General features: G+C 55.0%; 1 protein-coding gene across 2 annotated transcripts; it reads left to right on the top strand.

The window, feature by feature from the left end:
• Positions 1-5,623: 5,623 nt before the first annotated feature.
• SLC35F6 (solute carrier family 35 member F6) lies at positions 5,624-22,136 on the top strand. 2 transcript variants are annotated; one of them, XM_047782458.1, is made up of 6 exons: positions 5,624-5,824; positions 15,073-15,145; positions 15,817-15,988; positions 16,205-16,417; positions 17,353-17,463; positions 19,153-22,136. In XM_047782458.1, the coding sequence occupies exons 1-6, from the start codon at positions 5,748-5,750 to the stop codon at positions 19,620-19,622; spliced, it is 1,116 nt and encodes a 371-aa protein (XP_047638414.1). In that variant the 5' UTR covers positions 5,624-5,747; the 3' UTR covers positions 19,623-22,136. The 2 variants fall into 2 exon arrangements, with proteins under 2 accessions (XP_047638414.1, XP_047638415.1); XM_047782459.1 differs by lacking the exon at positions 15,073-15,145 and having other exon boundaries at positions 5,757-5,824.
• The last annotated feature ends 142 nt before the right edge of the window (positions 22,137-22,278 follow it).

Raw genomic sequence — 22,278 nt, 5'->3', positions numbered from 1 at the left:
AAGAAAAAAAAGACAAAAAGAAAATGCACAGAAAAGCCTAGGAGAAGGTTCAGGAGTCTGACCCATGTTTGGTTGCCTACCCCAAAGGAGGGCAGCTTCTAGCAGAGGGACAGTCTACACAAGAGGAAAATGCCCCAAAGACATACAGCAAAAACCCGTTCGAATCAAAACAGGTCTGACCTGGCCTGTCTCGCCTATGCATGTATCGCTGTCCTTCCCAAGGCGAAATAAATCTCCTAATCCAAAATGTGATTAAATTGATTAGGAAAATGTTCAGTCTTGCAGACAAGCCTCAGGCAGGCAGTATGCTTCGAATACAAATGCAGGAGTTGGCAGTGATGTGTTTTATCTGACTCCGGAAATTAGAGGCTCTTTGAAGGTAGCATGCAAATTTGTTCCAAATGTCCCAGACTTTGGGAGAAAAGGCCTGAAGCCTGGATCATGCACTTATGCAAATCATGAGAAGTGCTTTTTAATGCACAGCTTGAGATCCTTCTGGGTACCTGGCTAGAACATCCCTGACCTCATAGCAACTATATTAACCCTCCCCGAGCCTCTGGCTGGCTGTACTTCCTTCCCTCTACATGAGCAGCTGAGGACATCATTGTTCCCATTTTGCAGATAGGAAAGTAGGGCCTGAGGGATTAAGCAACAGAACCCCATCATTTTGCTCGAAGTGGCAGACCCAGCCTCTCTGCCCCAGCCTGGGGCATCCTGCACAGACATCATTCCACTCCTGGAGATTCTGCACTCTTAGGGGTACATGAAAATAGGCCTATCTCTTCCCACCACCCCATTCACACCCCTAACACTCAGTAAATGTCCTCCCTTGGCTGAAAATTTGCTCAATTTGCTCCCTTTCATGTAACTTGGGCCAGCTATAGTCAGGAAAATCAAAACTGAAAAATTAAGAGACACCTGCTCCTCTGATGGCCAAGACCAGCACACAGAGAAGGCTGGCCCACCTTTGACTTTATAAAGGCTCAGAGAGGAAGAGAGAAGGCCCCAGAGGGCCCTCAAATCTCCCTGCCCCCCCCCCCCCCCCCCGTCTATTGTCTCCCCCTCCCCCAGCCACCAAAGTCCTCATTGGCTCCCCTGGCAGCATCCTCAAGGACACCAGACCTCCCCATGAATTTAGGAGGATAGAGATCCAGGCCAAATACAAAGGCTTGGAGTTCCCGTCATGGTGCAGTGGTTAACGAATCCGACTAGGAACCATGAGGTTGCGGGTTCGGTCCCTGCCCTCGCTCAGTGGGTTAAGGATCTGGCATTGCCGTGAGCTGTGATGTGGGGTCACAGTTGAGGCTTGGATCCAGCGTTGCTGTGGCTGTGGTGTAGGTCGGCCGCTGAAGCTCTGATTCAACCCCTCACCTGGGAACTTCCATATGCCACAACTGCAGCCCTAAAAAAACTCAAGAAATCAGGACTCCCAAAATTATGAGGCAAATGTGTATCCAACATACACCTTAAGCTCCATCCCTGAATATCATCGAATAAAGATTTAAAGGATTTTGCAAAGCCAGTGTATGAATATACTATAAACTGAAAAAAAAATCACACATAACCTAAAGGTTTTATTCAATGATCTTACTGAGAACTCTAGCCTGGGAACCAGCCTCTCCGACAGCTCGGAGGAACTGTTCTTAAGTGGTAAGGGAGGAGCCAGGATACATAGGATTTTTTGCTGGGGGAGAAAACAAAGAACAAAAACCAAAAATGTGGTGGAACATCAAAAGATTATTGCTGGGGAGTTCCCGTCGTGGCGCAGTGGTTAACGAATCCGACTAGGAACCATGAGGTTTCGGGTTCGGTCCCTGCCCTCGCTCAGTGGGTTAACGTTCCGGCGTTGCCGTGAGCTGTGGTGTAAGATGCAGACGCGGCTCAGATCCCACGTTGCTGTGGCTCTGGCGTAGGCCAGAGACTACAGCTCTGATTCGACCCCTAGCCTGGGAACCTCCATATGCCGCGGGAGCGGCCCAAGAAACGGCAAAAAGACAAAAAAAAAAAAAAAGATTATTGCTAACCACACTGCAGATAAACAAGCAAACCACAAACAAACAAACAAAAACAACCCAGACCTCTTAAGGATTTTAGAGCTTTTCTTTATATGGGGTGAAGCGAGACTCTGGGCTTATTGAAATAATTCCTTTGACACACACTTGAACTACCTGGGGTCAGTATCCTGTTTTTTTCCATCCTGAGTGCCCTCGGGGAACAGAGTTGGGGGCAGCTGCAGTGGCTAAGGGCTTTACTGGCCACAATCCTTGTTTAGTGAAATGCCGGGCAACAGTCTTTGTCCACAATATCCACCCTGACTTCTCTCTGCCTTTCTCAGGACTCCTGTCTCCTAAGGCCATATGACTCACAGCTGGCTGGGGACACTAAGGTCAACCCTACTTTTCACCTGGAAAGTGCAATCTAGCCAGGCTGGAAGACACCTGGAACTTCACCAAGGATGACTTCCCAATGTGAGGGCTGGCTGGTCACCCATGAACCAGGCCCTTCTGCACCTGAAACTGACACTGGCAGCACTGACAGCCGGAACCTAGCCAGAACACAGATGGGGACTCGAACCCATCCAAAATCCAGATTGGGACTTGAACCCACATTTTAAATTGGAATCACTCACCCGATGTCTGGACTTATTGAGGTTCAAGTTCTTCCTGCCTCCGCACAGAAGGAATTCAGCGAGAGATAAAGTGATAGGCAAGAAATAGATCTATTAACATAGGACGCTTGTGAAAGAGGCAAGCAGGCAGGCGAGGAGGCTCTGCCCCAAGGATTAGGTGGGCTACAGTTTTAGCATCCAAGGGGAGTGGGGGTGGGAAAAGACCGCCTCTTCCTCTTTCTTCCAGCAGTATCTCCACCTTAGCATCCAATAGGGTGTGTGTTCAAATCAGCAGAAAGTCCATTCTCAAACTCCTGCCCTTGGTCTGAATCTGAACGCAGGCCTCATCCCATCCCCCACCCAACGACCTGAAGCAATTCTCACACCTCCACTCATCAAGCAAGCCTGCCATGTTCCGATGGCTTTTTTGAGCAATTTATTATCTTATAGTGATCTCCCAGAGTCCTCCAAGTCTCCCTCTTTGCCTATGGTCCCTTACTGAGATTTCTACCTGTGGCTACCCCATCCCTATCAAAATGATCCTGATCCGCCTTCAAGCCCCTGCTCCGATCTCCCCGAACTTTGAGCATGTGAGGCTGCCTCGAGAACTGAGGACACAGGTCAAACTCCTGGCGCAGGCGGGCACAGACGGGGTGCCTGATCCAGCTCTGACTGTCAGATGGTGCCTGTGCTCCCACCCCTCTCAGGAACCCATCCCTTTCCCGACCCCTCTGCCTCTTACATGTCCTCACACTGCTGTGTGGTTACTAGCGAGCTCACTCCTCTGCTCCATAAAATCCCCACACTCCTTGAGGTCAGAGACGACCTGGTTCTGCTTGTCTCTGGGGTCCCATACCTGGCTCTGGGCCTGGCACTTAGTAGACTCCGTGCATGTTTGCCAATAAATCCTTCTGTCTCCAGGGCTTCAGAGACAGCAGTTTGGTAAATATCAGAACAACGGGATCAATTAAAATTCACGTTATGGCAGTTCCCGTCGTGGCGCGGTGGTTAACAAATCCGACTAGGAACCATGAGGTTGCAGGTTCGGTGCCTGGCCTTGCTCAGTGGGTTAAGGATCTGGCCTTGCCGTGAGCTGTGGTGTGGGTTGCAGTCGCAGCTCGGATCCCGCGTTGCTGTGGCTGTGGTGTAGGCCAGTGGCTACATCATTGATTCGACCCCTCGCCTGGGAACCTCCATATGCCATGGGAGCAGCTCAAGAAAAGCAAAGACAAAAAAATAAAAAATAAATAAAAATACAAAAATTTTTTAAATTAAATTCTCATGATGATGTGGCTATGGAGACAAAGACTGTGCTCCTAGTGACATCACGTCAGGCTGGTGACAACATTGGTCATTAGTAATATTTACTTCAGGACAGTCCCCTTGCCTTGGACAGATGTGGGGAAAACAATCCGGAGTCCCACCGTGCCGGTCTGCCCTTTGGGACAAAGCTGTGTTTCATTCACCTCTACAGGCCCCAGCATCTCTGGCGATATTGCTGGATAACTGAATTAATTCCTTTACATGAAACTAGTGGTGCTGAGGACAAGAAGCTCCAAAGAGACCTCTTTCTGAGTCTCTTCAGAGACTGTTCAGTCAGCTTCCCCACTGATGGAAAAGAACAGCCCATATGGTAGGAAAGTTCCTGGGTGGCCTCTGGGCCCCAGACACTCTCCGTGCCCACTCATACTTCTGTGCCATTGCACTGCCAGTCCCTCCTCTGGGATGGCCCTACCCTGTCTATCCTGGGACTTCCTACTTTTTTTTTTCTTTTTAGGGCCACATTTGCAGCATATGGAAGTTCCCAGGCTAGCGGGTGGATTTGGAGCTGCAGCTGCCAACCTAAACCATAGCCACAGCAATGCGGGATCAGAGCCACATCAGCACCTATGTTTTGCGGCAACGCCAGGTCCTTATCCCACGGAGCAAGGCCAGGGATCAAACCTACATCCTCAGGGATACTAGTCGGGATCTTACCCCACTGAGCCACAATGGGAACTTCCCGTGACTGCCTACTTTTGCCCACCACCCCACTTATGCACCTTCTTCATCAGGTCTTCCTGCAATAAAAGGGTCTGCTCCAGCCCCATGAGAGTTTTTCTGATTCAACACCAGCCATTTCATAAAGTCAAGGCAGTCTTAGGGCAAGCGGGCGGAGGAGGCAGGCAGATCCTATCTCTGCACCTCTAGGAATGAGATCTTCAGTAACTGGGAAACACACTCACTGGGTCTCAAGCAGGTCCTGGGGAGATTTTCACTCCAGTCAGTGTGTGACTGGACATGGGGTACAGAGATCTAGAGGTGAGGACTGAAGGCCACTGGGACCTGTGAACTAAGAGTAGGATTTTAATACGGGAAAACTTCTGCACACAAACCTAGGTCTTTCTGATGTGGATACTTCTGAGCAGCGTCTGGGAGACGCCAGGAAGGAGCAGTGGGGTGAGTTGGTAGAGGGGCTGAGCAGAAGGCACGGATTTGGGGGAGACTGAAGAATCTGCATGCAAACCCCCAGTCCATCACTCACTAGTATGATCATGAGCAAATCACCTGGCTTCTCTCAATTTAGTTTCCTTAGCTATAAAATGGTCTCCCAGGGAGCAGGTCCAGATTCCTACGCCACTTTTCTGGAAGATGTGAGCAACACTGGGGGCAGGGATCCCTAGGGACACGACCCAGGCCTCCAGGGAGTTCCCTCCGGACCCTGCAGAAAGGAGATTCCCACACTGAACGGTTCCATTTCGTGTTTTGCCTCTTACATTGTTCAGATCAATCTCTCCAAAGAGTTTACAAAACGCTCTAATATCCACGAGCATTCTCATCTCGTCGTCTTGCATCGTTTTGCAGATGGGGAGACCCGGGCCCTTGTCTTGCTGCTGTCACCCAGTGGAGACCAGTGCTCGCGGTTCTGCAGCTGGAGAGCACTGGCACCAGGACCGTCGCCAGGGCCGGCGAGCAGGCCCGGCGCCCTCGCTGGGGGCGGAGCGAGCCGGCGCGGGGCGGGGCCTTGGGGTCACGTGACTCCCGGCCCGGAAGCGCTCGCACTGGAGACCCCCAGGTGACCGGGTCGAGAGCTGCCACCTCCAGCCAGCGCGGAGGTCGCGGGGGTCCTTCCAGCGTCGCGCTCCCCGCATCCGCCGCCATGGCCTGGACCAAGTACCAGCTGTTCCTGGCCGGGCTCATGCTCGTCACCGGCTCCATCAACACGCTCTCGGCAAAGTGAGTCCGGGCCTGGCCGGGAGGGGAGAGGGCTCCGCCGGACCAGCCGCCGCCCACGGGGGCACTGGCGACCCGCTCGCACTTTCCGCTCCCTACCCTTTCGCTCCTTTCCTGGCTTCACCAGCCAGCGCAGTCCACGCTGTTTATGGACCACCCAAGGGGTGCGAGCCTGGGGAAATGCCGGGCGGGGCGGTATCCGTGGCTGGAGGATCCAAGCCCTGGCCTTGATTCGCTCTGTGCTTGATCCCAGCGAATCACTTCCCGACTCTGTTTCAGTTTCCTCATCTTTAAACGGGAGGCAGTTCCTCTCCGCGGGCCCCTTCCAAGCTGGCATCGGGGGCCGCGCCCTGCAGGAGCTGTGGGCCGGGGAGGACGACAATAGACAGCCATGCGGGCGAGCGACCAGTGAGCATGGAAGGCTGTGGGGACAGAAAAGGGGGTGCCCCATGGGCCCCTCATGGAGGAAGGGATTACATCTGGGTCTTGAAGCTTCCGTGGAATTTCTCCTTGTGGTGGGGACGTGGAGGCGGGAACAGCAAGGCCAAATGGAAGTGGTTTGCAACTAGCACCAGATGCCCAGGCTGGATTTTTATCCCATAATCAACGACGAGTGACTTGTTACAAGTGAGAGGCTGAAGGTGGTGGTCAAAGGGAAGAGGAGTTCGGTGCAGGGCAAACCACTCCAGGGCTGCTGCATAGCAGGTGAGGGGAACGAGGAGGTGGCAGTGAGCCGGGAAGGGACAGGCCAGAGAGACCAGCTGCAGAAGGAAGCCACAGGCCAGACCCACAGGATCAAATCTCCCGAGCTTCTTCCTGGGAGAAGTGTCATCAACCCCCAGGGCAGCGGGGGCAGTGTGGTTTTGAGGAAAGAGGATGCGGTGCCTGTGGGACAGAGGGGCAGTCCTCAAGGAGTTGGGGATTAAGGATCTGGGACTGTCATGGGGATGAGCATGGCCTCTGCTCTGTAACAAGGGGAAGGCCCAAGTCACAGCCCCTTCCCTTGGTGGCCCTTTGTCTCTTTCTCTGCCCCCACCTCAGAGCAAGGCCCTCCTGCCCCTCTGCTCACCATCCAGGAGCCGCAGTACCCAGGGCCTGGCCCTTTCTCTGAACCGGTTCCAAGGAGGCCAGGACAGTGGCCCCCTCTCAGTCAGACCTCACTCCCCCCGCCCCGGGCCCTGCCAGGCTCTAGAGCAAAGAGGAGTCACCCCAGTCACCCTCTGGGTTGTGCTCCGGGCCCCCAGGGTGGTGGGGATGGTTGTATCTTACTCGCTTTTGAAGCATACTCCATTCCTCCACGTGAGAAATGCCCTGGAAGAGAGGTCTGAGAGGGAGTTCCTGTTGTGGCCCAGTGGGTCAAGAACCTGACTAGTATCCATAAGGACACGGGTTTGATTGCTGGCCTTGCTCAGTGGGTTAAGGATCTGGCGTTGCCGTGAGCTGTGGTGTAGATTGCAGACCCGGCTCCGTTCCCACGTTGCTATTGCTGTGGTGTAGGCCGGCAGCTACATCTCCAATGCAACCCCTAGCTTGGGAACCTCCATATGCCATGGTGCAGCCCTAAAAAGCAAGCAAAAAAAAGAGAGAAAGAGAGAGAGGGAGAGGTCTGGGAGAGAAGTAGCCTGTTCATTCATCAGACAGGTAGGCAGTACCTGCAGTGCGTGAGGCACTGCCTGGACTCAGGGAAGGAAACAGTAGTGACCAATGGAAGGTCCCTGCCTTTGAGATGCTCAGAATCTGCAGTGGAGGAGACAGATGTGTAAACGCTCAGCCATCCCACTGTCCCACTGAGCTCCGGGTGGGGCCCACCTGTCTCTGTGGTTGGGCTCTGGCCACCTGTGTCTATCTTGTGCTGGCCTCCTGGGCCCTGAGGCCACCTGAAAGGTGCTCTTTCTGCTGAGCCCTTAGCTATAAAGGAAACTCAACCTGAGGGCTCTCATCTAAGGATCTGAATGCAGCAGATCGAGTCATCTGTCCATCCGTCCCACGAGCCAAAGCCTCAGTCTAGTGCTTAGAGAGAAGCTGTGGTCCCCGAGGAGAGCTGAGCTGGCTAGTTACTACTGCAATAAACTGGGCTGACTCAGCTCCTTCCTTAATAAGCTTCAAACCGGTCAGGTGAGAAGCTGGGAAATTCTCGCCCTGGGAGGCCCTTGGGCCTTGCGCTCCGAGGATGCCTGAGAGGCCAGGAAGAGGCTCCCAGCCTTTGGTTCTGTTCCCTACCCTGTGGCCTGATGGGGGGCCCTCTCAGGAGCCTGCCTGCCTGTGATGGGCCCCTGTACTGGCCCCCAACCCGTGTTCCAAGGCCAGACTGTGAGAAGGATGCTCTCAGAGAGAGGATGTAGGAGGACAGCTTCGTGCGTCCCGATGGGGAATCATCGGTTTGAAGTCACCCTCTGACCTGTGCTAACCAGCTGATGCACAGAGAGCTCCCTGTGCCGGGTCCTGCCCTGGCCACCCTTCAAGAGTTAGGTCAGTGAATTCTCGTAACCACCCTAGCAGGTAGATAAAGTCCTTGTCCCTGGAAAAGGACACTGAAGTTCTGGAAAGATAGACTTGCTTGCTCAAGTCCCAAACAATTTTTTTTTTTTGTCTTTTTTGCTATTTCTTTGGGCCGCTCCCGTAGCATATGGAGGTTCCCAGGCTAGGGGTCTAATCTGAGTTGTGGCCGCCAGCCTACGCCAGAGCCACAGCAACGTGGGATCCAAGCCGCGTCTGCAACCTACACCACAGCTCACGGCAACGCCGGATCCTTAACCTACTAAGCGAGGCCAGGCACCGAACCTGCAACCTCATGGTTCCTAGTCGGATTTGTTAACCACTGCGCCATGACAGGAACTCCAGTCCCAAACAATTTATATGTGAGCCCGAGTCGCCTGGCCCTAGCATCTGTCCTCTTAACCTCTAATACGGGTGAGGCCGGGGTCTTCTCTAGTCATTCTTGGCGTCATTAGAGTTGTTTGAAACAACTTCTAATCCCCGCAATTTACATTAAAGGTCCCAGCTGGTTGGTGTCCAGAACCTAGAACTCAGCATTTTAGCCCAGTCCTGGCCGCCTACAACTGCAATACCCAAAAGTCCTTCTTCCGGAGTTCCTCTGTGGCTCAGCAAGTTAAGGACCCGGCGCGGTCACTCGGGTTGCCAGGGTTCGATCCCTGGCCCAGGAATGTCCGCATGCCAAGGGCGCAGCCACAAAAACCAAACCCCTTCTTCCTTGGGGTTTCCTCTTACATCTCCCCCACAGACAAGAACAGACAAGCATGTGCCCATGGGAGGTGTAATCACTAGACATGACATCTCCCCTCCCCGCCAGCGGAGTGCCGTCCCTCTGGGACTGGGTGGCAAGCATCTGATACTTCTGTCCCAGCCCAGGGGATCGTGCACTCGCCCTTCTTCCCCCCTGGAGCCAGAGGTCACTCAGGTTCAAGTTTAGAGTCTCTACTAACCTCTTGCAGTTTCTGGGCCTGTAAAGTGAGGGTAGTTTCCGTCCCCGGGTTCTTGCAAGGATCGAAGGCAGCGGATGAGGAAGTGGGCGCGAGCACGTGCTGCTGCTCCGCTGGGACCACAGGTCAGCTCTCTGCTGGGGGAGGTCGCTGCCCATGTGGCAGGATTGGGTGCACTGCAGGGAGACAGCCTGGGGTCACCCACCCACAGGAGGGAAAGTCACCGAGCAGGCTGGCCCTTTAGCCCTGTCCCTGGGTCTCGGCAAAGGGCCCCACCTGGCGAAGCGGCACCTTCTCCTTTCTGTGGCTGCTTTCTCCCCACTCCCCAGGCCTTCTGCCTGAACCAGCGCCCATCTTGGAGCCCCGCTCTCCTGATTCCAGCCAGGGTTGTGCACACGAAGAGCCAGGGTTAAGGAGACGCTTGCTCAGTAAGGCTCAGGTGCCCTCCGAATCTTCCACCCAGCTGCCAAGGGGGCACGGAGGTCATTTCTCCAGCAGTCAGGCTCCCTGGGTCCAGGGATCCTGCCAGGAGGGTGGCAGGAGGCCTGGGACCACGGGGCCTCTCTTAGAGAAGGACTCAGCATCCTTTCTGTGCCAGCTCTAACTGGTGGAGGACAGGGCCCCCCACCCCCCTTAGGTTCAATGAGTTTCAAAGGGGTTCAAGCCAGCTGGAGAAAGCCTTAAGTCAGTCTAGTAGTGGAAGGAGCACAAGGCTTGGAAGCAGTAGAATTAGAGGAATTGCTGGGCCTCTCCAAGCCTCAGTTTCATCTGTAAAATGGGCGTGATAATCCCTGCGCCACCTTCTTCACAGACACACGGTAAGATCTATTGAGGAGGGTTTGAAGAGACGAACGGGCTGGTTATTTACCTCAGCCTGAGCCAGGGCCACCTGCGGCGACCCTCCACGGAGTGGAGAAGCCTTGTGGCCTTTTGAACATCCTGGGCGGAAAAAAGAAGCTGACTCACGGGGCCCAACAGGCCCAGGATATGAGAGGAAATGGCATAGATTCTGCAGGGAAGGGACACGCAGCTACTCGGGCAGCGCGGCCACACCAGCCACTTCCTCAGTCTCTGTCCGCCACCCCCGGCCACACACAGACACACGCACCTCTCAGAATGCTGAGCTTTGAGTTTGTGAGGGCAGAGCCACGCCAGAGTGACTCAACCCCCAGCAAGGGGGGCCCGCCATGCAGCCCTCCGAGCCCTGGGGAGCTCTAAAGGAAGCCAGCCTCCGCCAGTAGAGGCACCTCCTCACGCAGCCTTGGCCTGAGCCTGGTGGGTCCCCGCAGAAATCCTGCTTTTGGGAGTTTCTGTTGTAACGCAGCGCAAATGAATCAGATGGACTAGGAACCATGAGGTGGCGGGTTCGATCCCTGGCCTCGATCAGTGGGTTAGGGATCCAGCCTTGCCTTGAGCTGTGGTGTAGGTTGCAAATGCGGCTCAGATCCTGCGTTGCTGTGGCTGTGGTGTAGGCTGGCAGCTATAGCTTCAATTCAACCCTTAGCCTGGGAACCTCCATATGCCACAGGTGTGGCCCTAAAAAGCAAAAAAAAAAAAAAAAGAAGAAGAAGAAGAAGAAGAAGAAATCCTGCCTCCCTAGGATGTAGTGTCTAGAGAGACGGGAGGGCCTGTCTGCAAGGCTGACCTTCTCCTCCTCAGCTAGGGGAGTGAAATCTGCAGTGAGAAGGTGATGGGGGAGTTCCCATTGTGTCGTAGTGGAAACGAATCCAACCAGCATCCATGAGGATGCGGGTTTGATCCCTGGCCTCATTCAGTGGGTCTGGGATCCAGTGTTGCCGCGATCTGTTGTGTAGGTCAAAGATGCGGTGGCTATGGTATAGGCCAGCAGCTTATAGCTCCGATTTGACCCCTAGCCTGGGGACCTTCATATACTGACAGTACGGCCCTAAAAAAACAAACAACAACAACAAAAAAAAAAACAAAGAAGGTGATCGTTGTTGAGGAAGGAGCACTGAACAGGAGGCAGAGGCCCCGAGCTCCTGGTGCTTTTCTGTGGCCCTCAAGCCCTCTGGTCCCTGGGTCTTTTGTCTGTCAAATAAGAAGCTTCCAGAGACGCTGGCTGAGTTTGCTGTCCTCTTTCAGCGCTCTGTGGCTCTGCGGACCTGCAGGGGCCGCAGCCTTAGGACCTTCCAGCTGCCTCTGCCTCCACCCGCAGGATGGAGGATGGAGGCTTCTCAGGAAGCTTTCGGGCTGGAGCAGAGCTGGAGCTGCGCCCACCCCGCACAGAGGAGAAGGCTCCTGCTTAGCGGGGGAGAAGGGGTGGGAAGGAATTTTTATTGACTCCCTGCCCTGTGCCAGATCATATATCTTATCTGTTACTTTAGCCAGTTCATCAATGTTGGCATTATTTCCCCCATTTTATAGGTGAGAAATCTCTAACCTTTGAAGTCTACGAGTCTGTTTCTGTTTTGTAAATAAGTTCATTGTATCCTTTTTTTGGTTTTCGATTTCACATGTAATGATGTCATTTGATGTTTGTTTTTCTGTGTCTGACTTACTTCACTTACTATGACAATCTCTAGGTCCATCCATGTTGCTGCAGATGGCATTGTTTCATTCTTTTTTATGGCTGAGTAATATTCCATTGTGTATATGTACCACAGCTCCTTTATCCATTCCTCTGTCAATGGACATTTAGGTTGCTTCCATGTCTTGGCTACTGTAAATAGTGCTGCAGCGAGCATTGGCATGCATGTATCTTTTCAAATGATGGTTTTCTGTGGATATGTGCCCAGGAGTAGGATGGCTGAATCATGTAGTAGTTCCGTTTTTAGTTTTTTGAGAAACCCTCCTGCTGTTCTCCTTAGTAGTTGTACCAATTTACATTCCTACCAACAGTGTAGGCGGGTTCCCTTTTCCCCACACCCTCTCCAGCATTTATTGTTCGTAGACTTTTTGATGGCGGGCATTCGGACTGGTATGAGATGATACCTCATTGTCATCTTGATTTGCATTTCTCTAATAATTAGCAGCGTTGGGCAGCTTCTCATGTGCCTGTTGGCCATCTGTATGTCTTCTTTGGAGAAGTGGCTATTGAGGTCTTCTGCCCATTTTTTGATTGGGTTCTTTGTTTTGATTTTAAGTTGCATGAGTTGTTTGTCTGTTTTGGAAATTAATCCCTTGTTGGTCACTTCGTTTGCAAATATTTTCTCCCTTTCTGTGTGTTATCTTTTCGTTTTGTGTATGGTTTCCTTTGCTGTGCATCCTGCCACCCTTCCTGAAAATAAGCAGATGAGCTTGGGCCCTAGATCCGCCCGTTGTTAAGTGTAGGAGCCTGAACGCAGCACTCTCCACCCCAAGGCCTGAATGTAAAATGAGGATCCTTGTGGTGAGGCTTAAACCTGAAGTGCTCAGCACAGGCCTGGTAGGAAGTCAGTTAACAATGAATGGTACATTTATAAAAACATGTTAATGAAGCATTTTGCAGAGAGACACATGCTATCCCACTGGGGAGTCGTTGCCGGCATCCTGAGATGAGTGGGGCTGGATCTTGGCTCTTGTTCTGCACTACCTGGGATCCTCCTGCCACTGCACCGTGAGCCAAACCTTTTCCCGGGTTTGGCTCAGCCTGTCCTGACACCCAATCCCCAGGGCTGTAAACCTGCCCCGGGCCCTCAGGTACAAAAAGATTCCATTTCCCCTGCTGGGAACCTGCCAGCTGCAGCCTGTTCAGGCAGACCTACCCCTTGGAGAAATCAGAGAGCTGGAGACGGGCAGGGGAGGAGAAGGGAGCTCGGTAACAGCCCTGCATCCAGCTCCCCAAGTAGTGCCCCTCCCTAGGAAACGGCAGGCCCAGCTGGTCCCGCCAGCAGGGGGCACCTCAGAGCAGGTGGGAAATCAGGACTGCTGGAGACCTTGCTTTTGGACTGTAGTACCTGCCTATTTGTCTAGCAGGGTCTGGAAGCCCCATTCATTCAACAAAAAAAGCGTTTGAACTTCTTTGTAATAATGTGCCAGGAGCAGGAGATGGAGAGCTGTGGAAGCTGCTAGATGCTGAGCTCACACCTTCTCCAGTGACAGTGACTGTGGAACCAGGAAGGGATACATATAGGAGTTCCCATTGAGGCTGAGCAGGTTAAGAACTCGGCTAGTCTCTATAAGGTTGTGGGTTCAATCCGATCCCTGGCCTCGCTCAGTGGGTTAAGGATCCAGCATTGCCGTGAGCTGTGGTATAGGTCACAGACACAGCTTGGATCCCAAGGCCGGCAGCTGCAGCTCCGATTCGACCCCTAGCCTGGGAACTTCTATATGCCATGGGTGTGGGCCTTAAAAAAGAAGGAGTCCTGAGTCTTCCGCTTCGGGGACAGCTACTACCTACACACAGGGTGCTGCAGGGGGCAGGTCAGTGACCCACAGCAGGCGGCCCTGGGTCTGCATTGACTTGAGTCAGCCGTGTGATACGGCGGATGTGCTCCAAGCCAACCAACCAGGGTGTCCAACACGAGAGAGGGAGGGGCTGCCTCCTGCCCGGCTGGGTCTGGGCCAGGTCACATGGCCTTGGCTCTGGGCCTGGGCCCACTGGAGCGCTTCTAGAAGTCAGCAGTCGGAGGAGTGAAAGGTTGGGGAGGGCTGGGGCTGCTTAAGCAGAAGAGAAGCTTCAGAAGGTGGGCAAGTCTCCAAATATATGAAGGGCTTTCAAGTGAAAGAGGGGTTAGACCCCACGGACGTCACCGAGCCCAGCAAGAATGGAATTCGGGGCGGAAGCTTTAGGGACAGACGTTGGTCAGTGCAGAGTGGTTGGTGGTGGCACCGTGCTGTGACAGCTTCTGGGGAAGCTTGCCATAATCAGTTAGGCCCATCTGCCAGGGTGCTGGCTGGCATGCCACCCCCCAGGTGCCATGTACTTGCCACCTGCTTCAGAGCCAGGGCTAGGAGGAGCCTCCAGACCCTTCTGGTTGCTTGAAGGTGACTGGGCGGGCTGTGTCAGGTGGCCATTTCCCAGGGCCCGTGCGACCTCGTAGACCAGAGACTCTCCATGTTTTCTGTGCCATGAGTCCCTTTGATAGTCTGGTGACATCTAGAATAATGTTTAAAAATGTGCAGATGCGGGGTTCCCGTCGTGGCGCAGTGGTTAACGAATCCGACTAGGAACCATGAGGTTGCGGGTTCGATCCCTGCCCTTGCTCAGTGGGTTAACGATCCAGCGTTGCCGTGAGCTGTGGTGTAGGTCGCAGACGCGGCTCGGATCCCACGTTGCCGTGGCTCTGGCGTGGGCTGGCAGCTACAGCTCCGATTAGACCCATAGCCTGGGAACCTCCATGTGCTGTGGGAGCGGCCCAAGAAATGGCAAAAAGACAGAAAAAAAAAATTTTTTTTAAAGCCGTAAAATTATACCATAGGCGCTGTGCATGCGTGCACACACTTTAACACCTGAAATGATAAGCGGTGTGTTGAATGGCAGTAATTTCGGAGTAGTGATTGAGTGTAAACGATACTTCATAATATCTGCAGTGACTCTGATGTGATCATGAGAATAGCTTTGATTTCCATAGGTGACAAAGTCCCAGGTCCTGCAGTCCTCCATTCAGAATTTGAGGAGATGCTAAATTTCTGTTAGCAGTTCATGAAATTTTAGCCAGAGATTCCCAGACCCCCATGTTCTGTCCACACACCCAGGTGACGTCTCCTTGCCTTGGAGCTTGGCCTCTTTGAGAGGGAGCCTCACATTGGGCTGAGTCCCCTAAGTCTGGCCTCTTGGCGTGGGGAGGAATGAGCTCCCCACAGGCCCCAGGACAAGGGGGCGAGCCCACCACGCTGTAGGGTTTGACCGTCACTCTCTCTCTGCTACAGGTGGGCGGACAACTTTGTGGCCCAAGGGTGCGGAGGAAGCCAGGCACACAGCTTCCAGCATCCCTTCCTCCAGGTATCCATCCCCTGTCCAACCCCCTCCACCTCCCAGGCCTCGGGGCAGGTGCACCCCTGAGGCCCTGCTGTTTCTGGACCCAGAAGTGGAGCCCTCCCTGGCTCCCTGGAGAGCCACCTGCCCCTCTCTTTCCCTCCCCAGAACAGAGACTGGGGAGTGAGGGGCCCCTGGGAGGGGGCAGAGGGCACAGTCCCCTGTAGGAGGCCAGCACAAGCCCCGATGAATGGTCACACCCTGGGCACTTGGAAAAATCAAGCCTGTAATAAAACAAGGAGCCCACCCCTCCTGGGGCAGGACAGACGCCATAGACGGAAGGGACCTTGTGGCTAGACTGGGAAGCAGGAGACTCTGATTTCAGCCCGGCTTCTTGTTTTGCGACTTAAATAAGTTCTCACGCCTCTCGGGGCCTCAGTTTCTCCATCGGAACTTGAGCAAGGATCGGCCTAAATGGGTGGGTTTTCTGACCAGGGTCTCCACAGCCTCGGGGGTTGTGTTGAGGGGTGTAGGGGGCTTAGGCATGAACCTGGCCTGCCACACATAGCAGCTCTGCTTTTGTCTGTCTTACGTGCTGGACTTATGAGTGAACTTTTGTTCAAAGAAAGGTTGTGTTTGAGAAATTCAGTTGCAGATGATGCTGCTTTCAGCTCTGAACCCTGCTTCCATCTCCACAGGCAGTGGGCATGTTCCTGGGGGAGTTCTCCTGCCTGGCCGCCTTCTACCTGCTCCAGTGCAGGGCTGCGGGCCACCCAGACACCAACGCGGATCCCCAGCAGCCCTTCAACCCCCTTCTTTTCCTGCCCCCAGCCCTCTGCGACATGACCGGGACCAGCATCATGTATGTGGGTACGTCGCCAGGCCAGGCTGCGAAGGGCTCAGCGAAACCTGGGACCCAGGGGGGGCTGCTGAGGAAAGAGCCACCCCCCCCAACCCCCAGCTACCCCACCCCTCTGCCACACACACTCAACCTGGGTTTACTGAGTGCCAAGTGTGTCGTCAGCCCTGAGGGGACAGACAGGCTGGGCCCCCAGGAACTAATGGCATCCACGTCTCTTCTCCTAGCCTTGAACATGACCAGTGCCTCCAGCTTCCAGATGCTGCGGGGAGCAGTGATCATATTCACAGGCCTCTTCTCGGTGGCCTTCCTGGGACGGAGGCTGGTGCTGAGCCAGTGGCTGGGCATCCTCGCCACCATCGCAGGGCTGGTGGTTGTGGGCCTGGCTGACCTCCTGAGCAAGCACGACAGTCAGCACAAGCTCAGCGAGGTGATCACAGGTGAGGCCAGAGTTGGGGATCCCGGCACCATCAGGAAACTTTTTTTTTTTTGGTCTTTTTTTTTGCCTTTTCTAGGGCCGCTCCCACGGCATGTGGAGGTTCCCAGGCTAGGGGTCAAATCGGAGCTGTAGCCACCAGCCTGTGCCAGAGCCATAGCAACGCGGGATCTGAGCCGCGTCTGCAACCTACACCACAGCTCATGGCAATGTCAGATCCTTAACCCACTGAGCAAGGCCAGGGATCGAACCTACAACCTCATGGTTCCTAGTCGGATTCGTTAACCACTGCGCCACGACGGGAACTCCTCGTTCAGTAAACTTTTACAAGGCCTGCTGTCTGCCAAGCCCTGGGGGAGGAGCTGATGTGGCCGTGCACCTGCTCTCGAGGTGATGGAAGGAGGGCAGGAAGACCAGAGGGGGAGAAGCAGCATGAGGGAGGGGGCGAGAGGGGGCCTGTGCCGCGACTTGCTTACAGCCGCACAGGCTGCTGCATCTGGGAGACGAAAGGAGTGGGTGTTTATGGAGCACCTACCAAGCGCCCAGCCCGTGCCGCGTACTGTGTTGTCCTCACCGCCCCCCCAACCCCAGCACCAGAAACGCAGCACCGCAGCCCGTTTTACAGGGAAGTGGCCACCCTGGTCCCTCAGAGGCCGGATGAAACCAGAGACGTCCGTCTCAAAGCCTGTTGCATCTCAAAAGAGCTGCTTACCCCGGCCCGGTAGCCCTCAGCCCCAGGCAGGCCCCCGGACCTTCTGGAGCCTCAGCCCCGAGAGGCTGACCGTGCCTGCGCTGCTGGCCTGCCCCACCCCTTGGGGCCCGGGAGATGGGGCTCGGGGCTGTCATGACCAGGCCTCGTGACTGCAGAGTCGGGGGCCGTGGGGCCCTCCCGTCCCCGCGGGGCCGTCTTCCTCACCCGGGGGTCCTCCTTTCCCACAGGGGACCTGCTGATCATCATGGCCCAGATCATCGTCTCCATCCAGATGGTGCTCGAGGAGAAGTTCGTCTACAAACACAACGTGCACCCGCTGCGGGCAGTCGGCACCGAGGGTGTGTGAGCCCAGGGCTGGCGGGGGCGCCGGGCTGGGGGGTGGGGTGGCGGGCGGCACACACCTCGGCGTGGCACGTGGAGGGCATGCACGAGTGCGGGCGTGGGGCCGGGGCCGCTGGGAGGGGTGAGCCTCCCGCCCGCCTTCCTTCCTCCCTTCACCACGTTCGTGTGGCCAAGTTGCTGTGCACGCGGCCAGGAGCTACGGTAGGACGAGGACAAGGACAAGGACGCGGGAGCTGCAAGCCCCACTCTAAAGGGACTGGCCCGCAAGAAAGGAACCGGCAGTGCCTTTTAGCTCAGACCACTTTTACTGCCAAGCAAATCTGAGTGTCATGGCCCAGGGAAGGTGGCCTTCAAGCTGCAGATTTCAACAGACAGGAGTGGGAAGGAGGGACCTCCAGACACAGAGGAGACGTGGGAAGCTGGACATGAGTCCGGAAGCCATTGAGGGTGGTTTGGGGGGCAGGTACAGGTTCGATGTGGAGGAAGCAGGCAGGAATTGTGTACATCAAGTTCATGGCATGGAGACCCTTGAACATCAGGCAGGTGGATTTGGACTTTAAGTGACAGGCAAGGAAAGACCACCAAAGGGTTTTGAGTGGGAAGTAAATCAGAACTACGCCTTAAAAGTATGAAAATGGAGTTCGTGTTGTGGCTCAGCAGGTTAAGAACCTGACTAGTATCCATGAGGATGTGGCTTCGGTCCCTGGCCTCGCGCAGTGGGTTAAGGAACTGGCTTTGCCACAGGTTGTGGTGTAGGTCACAGATGCGGCTTGGATCTGGCCTTGCCATGGCTGTGGCATAGGCCAGTAGCTGTGGCTTCGTTTCAGCCCCATATGTGTCAGGTGTGGCCCTAAAAAGCAAAATATGTCTGTATATGAAACTCACAGGGTGGATTAGAGCAGTGCTACCAAAGTGTAACCTATGAGACTTTTTTTTTTTTTTTTTTGGCCACACCCATGGCATATGGAAGTTCCCAGGCCAGGGATGGAACCTGCGCCTCAGCAATGACCCAAGCCACTGCAGAGACAACTCCGGATCCTTAAACCACTGCACCACAGTGGAAATTCCCCAAGTGTGACCTAGGGACTGGTCAGGCAGCCGTTTGTGCCTGGTCCCCTGTGAGCTGAGGACTTGCAGCAGAACGTGAACCACCTAAGTCAGTTTCATCATCAAGCGTACCGTCTGTTTCCACTCTTTTTTTTCCAGCAAGACTTTTGGAGGGACTCAGTGCGTTGATTTGCATTCTGGTCCTGCTCCTTACAGGCCAATAGCACTGAATTAGAGAGCTGTGTTTTCCACCCTTGAGAGAGCAGGGTAGTGTCTGCAGCCAGCAATCCTGCTGTAAATGAGTAGGATCGAACTTAAATGTGTGTGAGAGCATTGCACGTCGTAAAGCTGGCTGCTGTTTCATGAAGGTTTGTATATATATATATATATATTGGGCACAATATAAAAGGTATTTCTTGACCTGGTCAGAAAAGGCAGATTGAAGTGGAAAAGGGGCAGCCTCGGCCCATTCTACTGGCCATCGTGAGTTCCTGATGGGCAAGCCGGCTCAGGGACCTGAAAGGAAGGAGCTGGTGTGCGGGGCGGCCAGGAGATCGGTGGAGCCCTTGCCGGGCAGGGCGGGCTGGAGGCTGGGGCCCAGCCCTGAGGTGACCTGCTTCCCTCCCCCCGCCCCCCAGGCCTCTTCGGCTTCGTGATCCTCTCCCTGCTGCTGGTCCCCATGTACTACATCCCCGCCGGCTCCTTCAGTGGCAACCCTCGCGGGACGCTGGAGGACGTGCTGGATGCCTTCTGCCAGGTGGGCCGGCAGCCGCTCATCGCCCTGGCGCTGCTGGGCAACATCAGCAGCATCGCCTTCTTCAACTTTGCGGGCATCAGCGTCACCAAGGAGCTGAGCGCCACCACCCGCATGGTGCTGGACAGCCTGCGTACCATCGTCATCTGGGCACTGAGCCTGGCCCTGGGCTGGGAGGCCTTCCACCCGCTGCAGATCCTCGGCTTCCTCATCCTCCTGACGGGCACCGCCCTCTACAATGGGCTGCACCGCCCACTGCTGGCCCGTCTGTCCAGGGGCCGGCCCCTGGCAGAGGAGGGCGAGCACGAGAGACTGCTAGGGGGCTCTCGGACTGCCATCAACGATGCCAGCTGAGCCTCTGCCGCCACCGGGACGCTCCTTGTTCACCCCAAGGCTGAGGCCACAAGGGCTGGTGAACTTCAAGTGCCCGGTCCCCAAGGCCTCGCCCTGCCCCCTCCCAGCAATCCCCGCCCCCCACCCCCCACCCTTCCCACCCCCGCCCTGGGCAGCTGCTGCCAGAGAAGATGACAATGCCCAGGTCCTCCTTTGTCACCACCCCCTGTAGAGAGGTGTTATCCAGCCCCCAAAAGACCTGAGTGCAGTGACAGACCCTCACCAGGCCCCCCAGCCCCTCCGATAACACTAGCACTAAATCATGGCATGGAATTGCGGGAACTGACAGCCCTTGGGTTCCCTCTGCAATCAGATGCCAGATGCGGTTCTCCCAGGAGGAGGGTCACTGAGCAGATTCCAAAGAACGAAGCTCCGTCAACTCTAAAACTTGTAAGATCGCCCCTAGCCCTGTCTGGAGACCTAGGTTTCTGCCGGGGCCCTGCTGCAAACTCAGCGTGTACCCGGTCGCCCCGGGTCTGGGCATCCTACCCTGTGGGAGGTGTCACCACTGCGGCTTCCACGCCTTCCAGCCCAGTTGGGCCCCTTCTGTGGGCCTGTGGTTTTGACCAACCTGGGGAAGGTGTGCCAGCCTGTTTGCTGGAAAGGACCCCTGCCCTGGTTACGGGGAACCCCAGGCCTTGATAACAGCTTCTCTGACCTCTTCACCTTCCGTTTGAAAGATGAGGGAACTGAGGCCCAGAGTGGTAAGTTGTTTGGCAAGAGGGACTTTCCGTGCCTCGGCCCTACCCCCAGCAGCCAAACTCGACAGAAATCCCCTGCCCCCGCACGGGGCAATGGGCAAAGCTGGAGTCTAACCCTTCAGCGTGGCGCTGGTATCGCAGGCACTGTGTTAGGTGCTTTGCTGTCCTCTTGCAGGACAACCTGTGCAGGTGGGTGCAGAGGAGAAAAATGTCGCCCAGACGTTAAGTGACTTCCTTGTGGAGCCAGGGTCCAGGCTGGGTTTGCCTGATCCCAAACCTGTGCTTCCCCCGCTTCCACCCCGGGTCTCTTTGAAGTCTTTGGGGGGCACTCTCTGGGGCAGGGAGAAAGGTATCCTGTGCTGCTGTCCTCCAGGTAACCCCACCCGGAAGAGGGACTGATATCAGGGGCCCCAGGGAGCTGAGGGGCCCTACATTCCAGTACTTGCCCCTCTGTGGAGCCTCAGACCACTTTCCTGGGTGGCACGATCATAAATCCACACTCCAGAGGACTTCCTTAAAGTGGATCCTGGGGGAAGGGATCTCTGACAAGCAGAACCCTCGGGCTGTGAGAATCCAGCAGATCCTCCATCCCCCAGACCCAGGGGCCACAGCTCCTCTGGACCTCAAGGTGTATCACAGGAATGAGGAAGTGAAGCGAAGGTCATGGGCCCTGCAGCTGCCTTGTCCTAACAACTGGGGCCTTTCTCAGGGCTTTATTTTTCAAAGGAAAAGGAAAATTAGCAATTTTTTCTTTTAATGAAAGGGAAGGAGCACAAGGGTGAGGACATTCCTGAATGTAATATCTAGAATGTTGGAATAAAAACAGCTCCAGTGGGAGTTCCTATTGTAGTCCAAGGGATTAAGAACCCAACAGAGTGTCCACGAGGATGCGGGATCGATCCCTGGCCTCATTCAGTGAGTTAAGGATCCAGTGTTGCTTCAAGATCCAGTGTGGCTGTGGCTGTGGCTGTGCCATAGGCCAGCAGCTGCAGCTCCAATTCGGCCTCTAGCCTGGCAACTTCCACAGGCCACAGGTGTGGCCGTAAAAAGAAAAGAAAAAAGAAAAGGCTCCACTGTATCAAAGCATAGAAGCCACCCAGTCCCCCTGGCCTTGTTCAGGGAAAGTAAAGCCCAGAGAGAAAAAAACTTCCCAAGGACACCCAGCCTAGGTCTGGCAAAGGTCCTCAGTCCTTGTCCGGTCCACTTTCCCATCGGAGCGTAGCCAGGATTCCAAACCAAGAGTCCAGGACTGGCCCTCTGCAGGGGCTGCCCCAGCCTGTGCGCTCAAGTGTGCAAAACGCTTAAGACGGCATCCGGGAAGCTGTTGGCCTTTGTTTCGGTGCTGCCAAGGCGATGGTATGGATTTTAACATCAGAGGGTTGGGGGGATTATAATGGGACTTCCTTCAGTGGCGAGAGGTGGCAGAGCACGGAGAGGACAGGGGGACTCATGATCAGGGCTACCACCCGCTCAGGCGAGTTGCTGTACCCCTGGAGCTTTGGGTCTTCGCCTCTTTAAAACAGGACAGCCTCCACCTCCCAGGATGGGTGTGAGCGTCACCTAAGATAGTAAGTGGAAAGCCCCTGTAAATGCCAGCGGGCAGTGGAGTGTCCCGGAGGCTGCACGGCCCACTGCCCGGGGGCACCTGTCGGCTCAGAAGTCCCAGCAGAGCCCTGGGGTGGAGCATCAGTTTTGCTTGGGGGGGAAGAAATGTTTTGTTAAAAGGTACCACGGTGGAGGAAGGAGTAAATCTCACACTGATGACACAATCAAACAGGACGCCTCGTGGAATTTTTATGTTGGCCCCAGGTACCCATCCAGACCCCGGACACGTGTTCAGTCTAACCTGCCTGTCAGGGCTGCTTCGGAGGGTGCGTTTGAGAGGCTGTGCTGTGTCATGCTGGCAACGGGAGGGT

Source organism: Phacochoerus africanus, chromosome 5 (assembly GCF_016906955.1).
Source record: "Phacochoerus africanus isolate WHEZ1 chromosome 5, ROS_Pafr_v1, whole genome shotgun sequence".
In the NCBI taxonomy this organism is placed as follows: domain Eukaryota; kingdom Metazoa; phylum Chordata; class Mammalia; order Artiodactyla; family Suidae; genus Phacochoerus; species Phacochoerus africanus.
This window is presented reverse-complemented; position numbering and strand designations above follow the sequence as displayed.